This window comes from Fistularia commersonii, chromosome 27 (assembly GCF_037954325.1).
Source record: "Fistularia commersonii isolate RoL2024-O1a breed Wild chromosome 27, RoL_Fcom_v1.0, whole genome shotgun sequence".
NCBI classification, from domain to species: domain Eukaryota; kingdom Metazoa; phylum Chordata; class Actinopteri; order Syngnathiformes; family Fistulariidae; genus Fistularia; species Fistularia commersonii.
Window position 1 is genome coordinate 10881422 of NC_141310.1, and position 13949 is coordinate 10895370.

Genomic DNA, 13949 nt, shown 5'->3' on the forward strand with positions numbered 1-13949 from the left:
TAGTGAACTTAAAGCCGCGCAGACACTCTTGCTGTCTCAGCAGCAGGCGATAAATAAATCTTCGGCGGAAATGCAAATGGATAACGTACAAACGCACGCAAAGCGAACCCCCGGCTAATTACACGCCGGCTTTGCGTTTTCCCGGAGAGAGTCGGGAAAATACGAAAAGTGTGATACGCAGCATGTCTGCTCTCCCAAAACACAGTCTCGATACAAAGCATCGGGTGGGTAGACCTTAATAAAGCTTGTAGACTAATTATACTGCAACGCGTGGAGCACAAAGACTCTTTACTTATATTTAAAAAGGTTTTGGGGAAACAAACACAAAAAATAAATAAAGAAATAAATAATAATAATAATAATAATCACAAGGGGCGCATCTTCGTCCGAGCAGGAGTACCATGGGAATAAAAGTAATTCAAGCCAAAAACATGGTAAAAATGTTTTAATTATGATCTGGGAGTGGGGGGGTGGGACTATAAGGGTGAAGCTGCTGACATCAGAAAGTTGCAGGATTTTACACGATTAAAAAGATGGGTGCCTTCGCCCGCTTTTCTTAGCGACGCCGCTAATTTATTCGCTCTGCGACGGCTCCCGTACGGCAGCAACGCGTTCTATGAAGGCACTAAAAATCCAAAAACAGAAGCGCTCTGAAAAAAAAAAAAAAAAAACACAAAGAAAACGGTCTACCTAAAAAAAAAAAAAAAAAAAAAAAAAAAGGCAAGCACAAGACCTAGAGTGGAGCTGCTGCGATGTGACGACTTCGCTGAAAGTCAATCGGGTGGTGGTTGTCAATCGACTGGTGCCTCGCCGCCGTTTTCCTCTCAGTCGTCCTTCTTATCGGAGGCGCTGTCCTCCAGGCTTTCGTCGGAGCAGGTGAACTCCGGGTCCCCCGGCCTGGCGCCCTGGATGGCCTGGTACCTCTGGAGCTCCAGGTAGGTGGTGAACAGCTTGGCGTACTCCGGGTGCGTGGTGGCGAAAGCTCGGAATTCGTCTGAGAAATAACAGCCCTGAATGAATATCGTCATTTTCGGACGATAAGCGGCTACTTAATTTCACACACTTTAAACGCTCAAACAACGATGCGGCTAATTTATGGTTGTTTTTGGGAGCTTCATGTCGCCAAAACATTTGGCCTCATCTCATCGGACCAATGAAATCACCGTGAAATTCTGAGGCCGACACCGAAGAAGACGACTTTACCGGTTTTAGCTGGAGTAGGACAAAGTGGGGATAGAAAATGGATGGACAGATGGACTTTTACTTGTGTTACTTATTATTTATCTTTTTCATCAGCCGTGTTACAGCAACTGTTTGGAAAAAAAAGCATTTCTAGGATGTATGTGTGGATGTTAACGGTATGTTAAGTTAAAAAAAAAGTTTCTTTGTAACATAAATTTCTCACGTTACAACGTGGACAAGTATGGCCTATATGTGTACACATATATTTATTTTGTTATTTTTTTACATAATATATGTGTGTGAATGAGAGGAACTCGGGTGGAACGGTGAGGCTACAGGGAGTGGAGATCAAGAAATTGGAGGATTTTAAGTACTTAGATTGTCATCGAAGTATATTAGACCGGTGCAGGACATGTATGCTCGCTGTGAGACAGTGGTGAGGTGTGATGTAGGGGTAACAGAGAAGTTCAAGGTGGAGGTGGGACTTCATCAGGGATCAGCTCTGAGCCCCTTCTTGTTTGCAGAGGTGATGGACAAGCTGACAGATGAGGTCAGACAGGAATCTCCATGGACCATGATGTTTGCAGATGACATTGTGATCTGCAGTGAGAGCAGGGAACAGGTCGAGGGAAATCTAGAGTGTTGGAAGTATACGCTGGACAGGTAATATGTGAGGAACCTGGGTGGAACGGTGAGGCTACAGGGAGTGGAGATCAAGAAATTTAAGGATTTCAACAGTCCAGAGCAACCAAGAGTGTGGAATAGAGGTAAAGAGACAGGTTCAAGCAGGTTGGAATGGGTGGAGAAAAGTGTCAGGGGTACGAAGAGTTAGAAGACGATCAGCCAGAATGAAAGGAAAGATGGACAAGACACTGGTGAGGCCAGCGATGCTGTATGGCCTAGAAATAGTGACAATGACGAAAAGACAGGAGGCAGAACTAGAGGTTGCAGAGATGAAGATGTTGAGGTTCTCTTTGGGAGGGACCAGGATGGATAGGATGAGGAATGAGTTCATCAGAGGAACAGCACATGTTTGATATTTTGGAGAGAGAAGGTCAGAGAAGCCAAGCTGAGATGGTTGGGTCTCGTACAGAGGAGGTGTAGTGAATATATTGGTGGACGAATGCTGGAATTGGAAATCTAGAGGAAGACCAAAGAGAAGATCTATGAACAGAGAGGATATGAAGTTAGTTGGTGTGAGAGATATAGAGAATAGGATTAGATGGAGAGGGTTGAAGCGAAAAAGATATTTATTTATCTTTAGCCAGTGTGGCTTAGATTCAGGTGCGCTAAATAGTCTGGAAATGACAGTAACCCCCCAAAGAAAGTGTGCAGAATGAGACAGTGAACGGCCGTACGTCTCTCTCAGACGTGTGAATGAGTGATTTAACGTCTTTAAATGACGTGCGTCTACGAACGCCTGTCGATCTCTACATGAGAAGTGAATGAGAGGGTGAATATTTGTCCCATTATGACACGAATAAGTTGTTTCTGTGAACAGCTGGCGACGGGTCCGGGGCGAACCCCGCCTCGCGCTCGATGACGGCCGATAATGAATGAATCTTCCTGCATCTAAGCAGTGGGAAAAAAAAGATTCTATTTGTTTTTGGCTGCTACGTCACTTCAGACACACGTTATGTTCTATTATTCCAGCCGGAGTTTTATATCCTTCGGCAAACAGGTCCTGTAGGACGTGTGGATTGTAAGGAGGCCCAGATCAATATTTGGTTGCTGTAACGCCCCGGGTGGTGGGGTGTTTCAAATATCCGTCTCCGCAAACATCTGCCGCGCGACCCGCCGCGGCCTCACCGTCGCTCCGCGAGATCACACCGGGTTAAAAACAGTTTTTTTTTTTAATTAAAAATGGCCTCTCGTCTTCAAATCGCCGGCCGAGGAAGCGGCGGGAGTGACCCGGACCGACGCCGCACATCTATCTTTTTAGGTTTCGTGAGGAAATATCTGGCGGGCCGTTCCCCTTTCGACCCGCGAAAAAACAGCCCGGAAAGATTTGGATCCTTCTGATAAGAAGGAGACCATAAACCGCCATCAGTCACGAAGAGGGTTATATTGTTCAGAATCCCCCAAAGATTAATTCACGCTCTTATTTCCAGGACCTTTATCCTCGACCGCGATCCCGACCCCGACCCGACCGCCCGCCATCGTACTCACTGAATGTGATGAAACCGGAGCCGTCTGCGTCGATTTCTTTGAAAAGCTTGGCCACGTTGAGATCGGACACGCCCAGAGCCGAGCGCAGCAGGGCCGTAAACTCCTCCCGGGTGATTTTCTCATCCTCGTCTGTGTCGAAGAGCTGCGCCGAGGGAGGGGGAGGTGGAGGAGGGAGAGGATGTTTTCTTTAAAATTTTTTAAACGTTAAACATTAATATTTCCCCGTGCACGAAACCCTCATATTAGCCGATCACCTCTCCGATAGGGTTTCCTCTTGCATTTTCACTTAGCTTAGCATCAACACTAGACAAGCGCGAACGGGATCCAATGTGAAACACGATGGAACCGCAAGGCGCTATGTAAGCGGGTAATATTTGCAAAGATAAGATGAAACTTTATTAATTGTGAAGAAATAAGAAATTGAAAAGTGAATAGTGATAACGCACGTTGAAAAAAACATTGCATTGTATAAGAACCTGACATTACATGGCGTGACAGAGAATAGATTACACATGATCATGAATTTAATGAAATACAGCCCATTATACAATTTATACATCTGATAGGAAAGAGCCTTCCAAATATTGTTTGTAAATATCTAAATATTATAGAGGAAGTGAACTAGTGTGGCAGTAGGAAATATTTTGGTCACGTGCGGTGTGAACATTAGCCTGGCTAGCCATGTTAGCTTCAAGTTCCCGTCACAACCTTGACATTTTAAGGCCCGCGGGCCGCATCTGACCTGTTTTGCTTTTTCGTGCAGCCCGCCAAACTATTTTCTTTGAATATTTTAATCAATATTGAATTTGGACACTCCTAATTTTTTCCTTTGGTTGAATTTTGGGTGGATGATTACATACAAAATAATGCTGGTACATATATATGATCATTCATGATTTTAAAATTGAAATAAAACGCCAAAAAAATGTAAATATTTAAATTGAAATTTTAATTTGGTTCAATTTATCTAGTTGGTCCATACATAAAAAATACATAAGAAATATGGTCCTCCAGCCAAAATAATTGCCCACCCTCAGTTCCAGGCTCCCCCCCTGAGGGGGATCTACTTCCTGATTCATGTTTACGTTAAAAATATTCATTTCGGGCTTTGCATCGATGTCAACGCCACACTGCGATTCATATTAATGTCTTGTTGCCGTTGAGCGAACACATGTTGACCCCAGAAGTATTCGGCCAAACCCACGTTTGGCCTTCTGGTCGGAAAAAGACGAGAAAAAAAAAGCCTCCATGACTCCCATGCTCTGCGTAACAGATGCATATTGTTAAAATTTAACAGAGGCGGCGCTCAATGCCGCCGCTGTTCCCTTCCTGACAACAGCAGCGCCGCTGCTCCGACCCCGCCGCCGCTCTCACTAACGCTTGAAATCCAATCGGAGAAAAGCACGGCGGCAGGAAACCACAGCGCCGAGCTGCTGGGCAAATTAATGCCTGGAATAATTGGAAATTGTTTTTACAGGAAGAGGGAAGTGATCTGGACTGGGACGCTGGCCCGATATCTTCTCCATCTTCATTCAGAGTACACACACAAAGATCGGTATTGGCCAGAGCCCCTGAAAAGATGGCCGCCTCACCTTGAAGGCCATCCGAAGGACATCCTCTGTGTTGGCCGGTCGGCACAGGATGGTCACCCCGATGACGTACTCCCTGAAGTCGATCGTCCCGTCTCCGTTCTGAGCGCAGTGGGACAATAAATCAAAGATAGGACTTGTGAAACCGTGTTTCGCAAAATCACACATAACACCGAGGTCGTCGATGGCCGCTTTCCCATCGTAGGAACCTTACGCAGTTCCGAGAACCTTTCCAGGGAGTAGACCGAGGCGGGACCTTTTTTAGGACCACGCGGGGTGATTGGTCGAACTCTTACGCCCATTACCAGATGCTTCTTGCCGACTGCGGTGCATGATTTTTAATTACTATTTTGGTCACCGGTCTGCTGTTTGCTTGCGGAAAACGGACGGAACCGACGAGAAATGAACCGACGAAGAAGCCATAGCTACGTCGCAGAAGGCTTTCCAGGTCTAGTAGCATTTTCAGCTAGTTAGCTAACAATAGAGTTTTCTACTCTGTGATGATCCAGTGCAGGGAGGAAATAAAAAATATTTTCGACCCGTTTGACAGTCTGGAACATGGACGCCGGATCTGCTTCTCTTTCCATGTTGTACTTGTCGTCTTCCCGGAGGTTTGTTTTTGAGAGCAGTGCCTCAGATACCCTACGATGGACCCTTGCTACCTGTGGAGATGCAAAACTAAAAGGGTCCCAAAAAAGGGCGACGACTTCCTGGAACAAATCGGAGCCGGACGGTTCTTAGAGCCTCTCTGTCCCAAAGCGGCTATGGATTGTTGTTAGAATCGGGTTCTTCTACTGGAAGTAGCTGGGTGTTAGGTAGGCTTCAGGAGTCCAGCCAATCAGCGGATAGGTGCTTCCAGGGGCGGTTCCCCTTTGAGAGACAGAACCCAAAGTCCCAACAAACAGCGAAAGTTTTCAGACCGCCTTCGCGTTCTTCGCCTGACCTTCTTCCAATTACATCCGGTCAAACCCAGGGGACTCAAACACTTCAATAAACATCCCCGCCGGAGCAAACGGCCACGAACCCGGCGACGACCAATCAAGAGGTGGACGCCGCCGCTGCCTCGGATTAGCAGGGGAGAGCTTTGCCCCGCCGCTCGATATCGACGGGGACAGCGGGGTCCCGTCTGCAGCCCGCGGGACAAGGCCAGAGCGGCGGCGGGGATTTTTAATCTGCCGCCACGGGAGCGACAATTTCGTCGCATCCCTGCCTCAAATCCGCTCCGGTCCACTCCGATAGGCTCGTCTTTGTTTGACTTTGACTCAAGAGGGATAAACGAAAATTACAAAACTGGAGCCACGAGTTGGTGTTTACTATCAAATATTAACTTTGTCTACAGAGGTGATTAAAAGTCCCTCACCCTGTCAAAGAGTCCGAAGAGCTCCTCCAGGGCCGGGCTGACGGGCAGCTTCAGGAAGTGGGCGAACTCCTCGATGGTGATGAGTCCCCCCTTGCAGGAGCTCGCCATGGCGGCGAAACCGTCCAGCTCCTTCCTCACATTGTCCCATTTCAGGCTGAGGGCAGAGCGGGCCGAACGCAAGCGGGAAATCGTAGCGGCGTGAGGTCGGGGCGATACCGAGCGAGGTCGGTATCGGAATTCCTAAAACAAGCGGAGGTTCTTACTTGAGCTTGCGGCTAATTTTGGTGAATTCCACCAGGCCCGCCTCCATGGGCAGCGTCAGCTCCCCGGCCGAGATCATCAGACGGCAGTCCTCGTACGTGTGGTCCGTCACCGGGATGCCCAGCGCCCTGCCAACATGGATTCGGATGTGAAAAAGACGACCGTCTGCGGTTTCTTATACTCGATAACGCGCGCTCCATATCAGATTTAGGACGACGATGGCCGCTTACTTGGCCATGATGTCTCGGACTCGGCTGGCGTGCAGAGCTGGTGTTTTCTTCTCCTCCTCTGTCGGGATGTGCGGCGGCAGGAACTGGATGGCGAAAGAACCGACTAGTTATGATGCATCTATTACACATGGATAAGGTTTTGAGAGCGAAAGCGACAAAAGTACGACTTTTTCCACGCAACATGTTTGGATTAACACGTCGGGAGAAGGTCCCTTACCTCAATCTCGACCGTGGTGTACAGCTGGCACAGGGTGAGAAGCAGCAGGGTCTTTCTATTTTTTATTTATGTGCAGGAAAAACAAATGATTTTTCTTTATTTTAATGTGATGACGCTATTTATTGCTTGAAGTGACCTCCACCCCTCACCCCCCTTTCGCGGGCGGGAACAGAAAATGCACACTTACGAACTGAAACCTTGCCACGTCCACGTCACCGTATCCTGGGTAAAAAAGAGAAGGAAATGGTGAAACACACAGACGCGTGCAAACACACACAAGAAAAAAAAAAAAAAAGAGTCAACGGACGCGCCTCTTCCACAATCTAAAATCTAAAAGGATGGTATCAGCGAATATTCAATTATGAGCACTGATCTGATACCGCGCCAGTTATTCGCCGTAAAAACAGGACTCGGCTAATTTCCAATTAGCTCCCTTATCTGGGATTATTGCGGAAAATTATTATTGAGGAAATCTATTTTTTTTTCCCCCCTCTGCGGCGGTGGAACGGCGGGATCCACACAGGAAGTCCCGCCAGGCATCTTCTGGCTGCCGATGGTTTTTCCCATGACAAAGAGCGACTCTTTTCCCGTTCATGTCAGCGTCGACAGGCAGATTTTTTTCTTTTTTAACCTTTACTTCCTCGAACGGAGACATATCTCAATCTGGTGAAGGGGTGAAATATACAAATGTGTTGTTAGCAGACGTCCCTACCAGTTTGTTGGGATATCTCAACAGCACGGGCTGCACAGGAACCCCTGGGATGAAGGCACCTGCAAGGGGAAACGGGGAGATTTGACAAAAACTGTGAATTTATGATGACGATGATCTATTCTTCTTCTTTTTTTTTCAGCTTTTCCCTTCAGGGGTCGCCAAAGCAAATCAACCTTCTCCATCTAACCCTATTCTCTCATACCAACTACCTTCATATCTTCTCTCACTACTTCTATAAATCTTCTCTGTGGTCTTCCTCTAGACCTCCGACCCGGCAGCTCCAATTCCAGCATTCGTCCACCAATATATTCACTACACCTCCTCTGTACGAGACCCAACCACCTCAGTCTGGCTTCTCTGACCTTCTATCTAAAGAATCTAACATGTGTCATCCCTCTGATGGACTCATTCCTGATCCTATCCGTCTTTGTCACTCACAAAGAGAACCTCATCATCTTCATCTCTGCGACTTCCAGCTCTGCCTCCTGTCTTTTCGTCACTGTCACTATTTCTAGGCCATACAGCATCGCTGGTCTCACCAGTGTCTTGTCCATCTTTCCTGTCATTCTGGCTGATAGTCTTCTATCTCACAACAGCCCTAACACTTTTCTCCACCCATTCCAACCTGCTTGAACCTGTCTCTTCACCTCTTGGTTGCTCTGGACTGTTGATCCTAAGTACTTGAAATCCTTAAATTTCTTGATCTCCACTCCCTGTAGCCTCACCGTTCCACCCAGGTTCCTCTTATTCACACACATATTACCTGTCCAGCGTGTACTTTCAACTCTCTAGATTTTCCTTAACCTGTTCCCTGCTCTCACTGCAGATCACAATGTCATCTGCAAACATCATGGTCCATGGAGATTCCTGTCTGACCTCATCTGTCAGCCTGTCTATCACCTCTGCAAACAAGAAGGGGCTCAGAGCTGATCCCTGATGAAGTCCCACCTCCACCTTGAACTTCTCTGTTACCCCTAAATCACACCTCATCACTGTCTCACAGCGAGCATACATGTCCTGCACCGGTCTAATATACTTTGATGACAATCCATTCACCATTTTCAAATGCGATATATATGTATATGTAAATATGTATGTGTGAATATATATATGTGTGAAATATAAAAAAATTCAAGTACATGTAAAGTCGGCGCTATAAATGGATTCATTTTGAAAGCTTACCTTGTTTGAATGTGATAAGACAGGAGCGATTAGTGCACGTTCCCTCCGGAAATATCAAAACCTGGAAACACAAATCAGTGGTAAACGCTCAAAGAATGCGCTCAAAAATAACTACACAGTAGGTATGTGACAGCTAGAAATTCATTTATTCATCATCTATACCGCTCAGCCTGCACTCAGGGTCACGAGGGGGCTGGCGCCTATCCCTGCTGTCATTGGATGAGAAGCGGGGTTCACCCCGGATCGATCACGTGGCCACATATGAAGACAAACGACCACTCATTCCCTCATTTACACGTCATACAGAGACATAAAACCATCCACTCTCATTCACACCTTGTGTAGAAACAATAAATCATTGGCACATTGGTGCAGCTTAGGGGCTCCGATGAACATTCTGAATGTTTTTGGACTGAGGAAGGAAACCCATGCAGACCTGGTGAGAACACGGAGACACATAGAAAGCCTCCATCGGAAATCCAATCAGGGACCTTCTCGCTGTGAAAGCGCAAACTATTGTGCCGCCTCGGCGCCTCTGCCGCACATTCAGATCTCTATCTATCTGTATTTGTTGGAATGGCGTTCAGTGTTTGCTCAGACCCGACAGGGAAGTGAAGAAACATCCTGAGAGACGGTTTGTTGCAGATAGTCGCCGCAATAGGTTCGTGCCAACAGTCCGAGTTCACGAGCCGCTTCCTCCCGAAAGCGGGGGGCGTTGAACGGGACGGACCTGCGGCCAGTGGCCCCCGGACTTGGCTCGGTTATCAATCTCCTGGATGGTGTTCTTCCTCGAGTCCGGGTCCTTCCGGGACACAAGCACCGGCTGAAGGCAACGGACGAACCCTGCAGCGGGGCGAGAAACAACGTGCGGTGAAATAGCGGAAGATCTCGATCTGCGTTTTTTTTTGGGGTCATCTTGGTCAAGCTTGTCAACATATCTAGAACGTCACGACTCACTGCCGAAGATGGGCGTCGCCAGATTCTCCACGCGGGACACGGTGGAGGGCAGCCCCGCCACGATGCACACGATCCCGTCGAAGAAGGTGGAATGGGGGGCCACGGCCAGGATGGGGGCCTCGCTGCTGCCCACCTGCTTCCCCTTCACCACCACTCTGAAGCCCATGCAGAAGTAGTAGGCCCTCCCCAGGGCCGCCATCACCTTCTGACACATGACCCTAGGAACAAACAAGAGGGTCGCAGGATTGTGTGGGGGAAAAAAATATCTTAACGTAGTAATTACTTGATAATAACTACGTAATAGCAGTAGGCTATATGTACCTTTTTTTTTTCGTTTGGAAAAGCAGTGTTGTTTTTGAGATTGCACAACTTTACCCTCGGCTCTCGCTTCCTCAAGCCCCGTGTGAAAACTTTTACTTTAAATGCGGAAATTTACAGACAATAAGCATCTCTGAATATATACATATATGTATATATATGTATATATACATAAAAACATGATTAAATATCTACATAGAAGGTACAGAAGTGTTAATTTTGGGAACGATTAAAACAGAAAATACTTTTTTTTTCTGCTGGATGCCGAATTCAGGGAAATGTAGATACGAATAACCTAAAACAAAATCGCTGATATGACTATTAAAAATGTAAAAAAAAGTACATTCCTTTTTCAAACGTCATTTTCTAAAAAAATTAAGAATAAATAAAAAAACAACCAAAAAAAAACAAAAAACAGTACTGGTCATTTTCATGTCTCTTTTTAACTGTATATAAATATAATCTCTTTTGTTTTTTAAGCACAGAGCCTAAATTTCCCAGGCATTTTAATGAGACAGCACGTGGTTACATTTCATTTCTTTATATAATATCTGAACGAGAGGGTGAATAAATAGTTTTCTCTCTCCCTGTGATCCAGCGGAGATCAGTCCGAGGCGAACCCCGCCTAGAAGCACCAAAAGCCACATGGATAATGAATAAATGAATATTTTAGGATGATTTGTCATTTTGAATTCCACGCATTTATATAAATAATCAACTGATTCTCGATTACTGAAAAAAAAAAAAAAATAGGATCCTGTCTTGCAACCCAAGATGGCGGCGTGTGCACACACTGCGGCTTCTCTATATCCCAGAGATGTGGTGGTTGTCGCGTTTTTCGTGGTTGTTTTTGTCCGTCCGTTTGCAACATAACTTGTTGTTTGTGATATACTGACTTGGAGAACTGCTATCTCAATCCTCTATGTGTGCGAAACAATGGGCAGTATTGATAATAAAGTGGATTTCGATTCACGTGGTCCGTTTGCATTTCGCAGGTGAATCAAAACAAACCCCAAATGCCACCGAGAAAATCAACTTAGAATAAGAAAACGCGGGCGTACGGACAGACAGACGACCAGATCCGAATTCTTTCCGTGAACGGGGGGGGGAGCGGGTCGCGCTGTCCCTTCTGGGAAGGCCGATTAACGGGGGAACTCTGCGTCGCAGATACGATCGGGGGAAGCGTGAGTCAGCAGAAGCTCGAGCGGCTGCTTTTGCCTCCTGTCATGACACGTCAGGGGTCATTACTTTGAGAAGACGCTGCTCCGCTTCCTCGTCCTCGGCCCCAAATCCAACACCGGACCGCCGTCGGACATCTTGCTTTATTTCATTTTAGATGGTAGATCATCGGAGAGGTGTGTTTCTGGACCTCAAGTTAGGAGTTGATCATAAATAAACACACCAACAATCCCTCAAGCAGACAGGGTTGCGCAGGGAGTTTACCTTCCCCGGTATGTAAATAAAGCAGATACCGAGATTTCTGGGCAGAATGTCATACCGTTCGGTCAAGATGGTGTGGAATTCCAGGAAAAAAAGACATAAATGAAACCGATTTGTATCGAATAACGGAAGTCTGACAGTACGCGACTTTCTGTCTGAACCCTGTTCACTTCCACCCTTTGGGAAACAGGAACATTAAAATGAACAGGAATGGAAAATAATATGGGGTTGTAATACAGATAGAAATTACCTTTACTGAAAAAAAACACTGATTTCAAGAGGGGATTGCAAGAAAATGATCCGATTAATGATGTATTTATGATACACATGTATTGATCTCAACTGATACCCATTCTACTGCAAAAACAAGGCCTTGAACGCACCATCCACAAGATCCAATAAACCAGGATTATTGGATTATTATGTCTGTGTATTCTGTGTCGTATTATGTTTTGTTGTTTTTTTTTTTCCAGACTCCCAGTTACCTTCTCCAGCCGGTCATCGGCTCCACGGCTCCCTTCAGGGGATGCTTGAAGGTTATGATGACCGCCACCGGCCACGTTACCATGAGAACCAGGGACAGCAGGACGGCGCGGAGCGGGACCAGGACGATCCCCAGGAGGACGCACTGCGTGCGCACACACACACACACACACACACACACACACACACACACACACACACACACACACACACACACTGATTAGAACCACCATGTGTCTGCAGAAGGTGCGGGTTCAAATCTGACAAGCGGATTGCAACGGATTGCAGGCCCCGGTGCGCGTCGCCGCCGCCGCCACCGGAGTTAATCCCGTTACACGTAAAAGAAAACTAGGAAATCGGTGAATAGGAGCGGGCGCCGAACCCACCTTCAGCACGGCGGCCCAGGGGAGCGCCGTGTCCTGGACGAAGGGGTTGAGGACCGGCGGCAGCAGCAGGGAGCGCTGCCGCGGCAGGGTGAACACGCGTTCGGGCGCCATCGCCGGACGGCCGCCTCCCCCTCTTCGTCCCCCGCCTCCTCCTCCTCCTTCTCCTCCTCCGCTTCTTTTTCCTCCCGGTTCAGACGGACAGACGAGCAAAGCGGCGCCGCTACAAGATCATGTCAAAACGCCCCCCTTCCCCCGGATCGTCCGCTGGCTCCTCGGCGAGCCGGAAGCGCAGGGCCGCGGCCGGACGCCCGAAGCTCCGCCCACAACCTGCCGGCGGAGCTGCAGCCTGAGGCGGCCGGGGTTTAGAGCGCTTCCGGGCACAAGTCCAATTTGTTCCATTATTATTATTATCATTATTGTTATTATTATTATTATTAAAGCCAACTGCTCTGTCACATTATATATTTATTTGTTTATTTATTATCTTTGTGTGTGTTTACATAGACATACGTGTGTAGATATGTGTGTATATATATATTTTTTTTTTTCTTTTTTCATGTTTTTGAAGACTTTGTCACTTTTATTTTCGGGAATTTCAGTCTCTTTAAATCTTTTAAATATATACAAAAACATTGTTTGTATGTATCTTCACGGTGTCCATGACGGTCGAGTAGGGCAATTTAGATATAATCTATTATAGCTAGCTGCTCCTTCACCTTTCACTTTATTAATTTATTTTCATTTTTACGCGTATGTACATATATATGGTTATATGTACATGTGTAGGTATGTGTGTTTCTATGTTTCTATGTTTTTTATGTCACTTTTATTGTTTTTACTTTCATTGTTTTCTTAAAATCAGCATTTTTTTGTATATATCTCTATGGTGTCCTTGACTGTCGAATAATGCGCCTGAAATAAATTGTATTATTTTTATTGTTACCATCAAGATTAATATATTTAATTATTTACCCCATTATGTATTTTTCTATTGGTTATCATGCACGTTTTCACTATGTGGATTAATAAAAAAAAAGAATTCGGATGAACAAAGTGTGGCTGAATATCTATCAAAACAGCTTAAGTAAACAAACATGCACAGGTGACCACACGATGGCGCTGTTTCTTCACAAACTAATGAAGCCCATGTCTCCCTCCTAATTTTGACCAAAGAAAACAAAACAACTGAAGTCTTCTTCCTCTTTTCCTTTTTCACCACAGCCAATCATTTTCCTCCATCAAACCCTCTTCTTTCGCTCCAACTCACTTTCTTTCCTCTTCCACTTTACCTATAAGTCTCTGGTCTTCTTCCAGACCTCCTGCCTGGCAGATCCAACCTCGGCATCCAGATCCTCACTGTCCCTCCTTTTTATCTCCAGGACATCGAATATCTTTCCCTGATCCTATCCAGCCTCCCAGAGAGAGAGAGAGAGAACCTCCACATCTATACCTCTGCTGCCTCC

General features: G+C 46.3%; 1 protein-coding gene across 1 annotated transcript; it reads right to left on the reverse strand.

Moving 5' to 3' along the window:
- Window positions 1–432: 432 nt before the first annotated feature.
- lpcat2 (lysophosphatidylcholine acyltransferase 2) lies at window positions 433–12749 on the reverse strand. Its single transcript, XM_086174502.1, has 14 exons — window positions 12487–12749; window positions 12103–12245; window positions 9860–10077; window positions 9633–9745; window positions 8903–8963; window positions 7721–7779; window positions 7196–7230; window positions 7009–7063; window positions 6792–6874; window positions 6564–6689; window positions 6301–6454; window positions 4944–5042; window positions 3352–3493; window positions 433–994 (listed from the first exon to the last, which is right to left on the reverse strand). Exons 1-14 carry the CDS (start codon window positions 12595–12597, stop codon window positions 825–827), a joined length of 1569 nt encoding a protein of 522 aa, XP_086030628.1. The 5' UTR covers window positions 12598–12749; the 3' UTR covers window positions 433–824.
- Between the last annotated feature and the right edge of the window lie 1200 nt (window positions 12750–13949).

Coding starts and splice junctions, on each gene's coding strand:
- lpcat2 (XM_086174502.1), bottom strand. CDS start 12,597: ATGGCGCCCGAACGCGTGTTCACCCTGCCGCGGCAGCGCTCCCTGCTG. Junction 3,494..4,943: donor TCCTTCGGATGGCCTTCAAG/GTGAGGCGGCCA, acceptor CCCTCGGCGCAG/CTCTTCGACACAGACGAGGA. Junction 995..3,351: donor CTCCGGTTTCATCACATTCA/GTGAGTACGATG, acceptor GTTATTTCTCAG/ACGAATTCCGAGCTTTCGCC.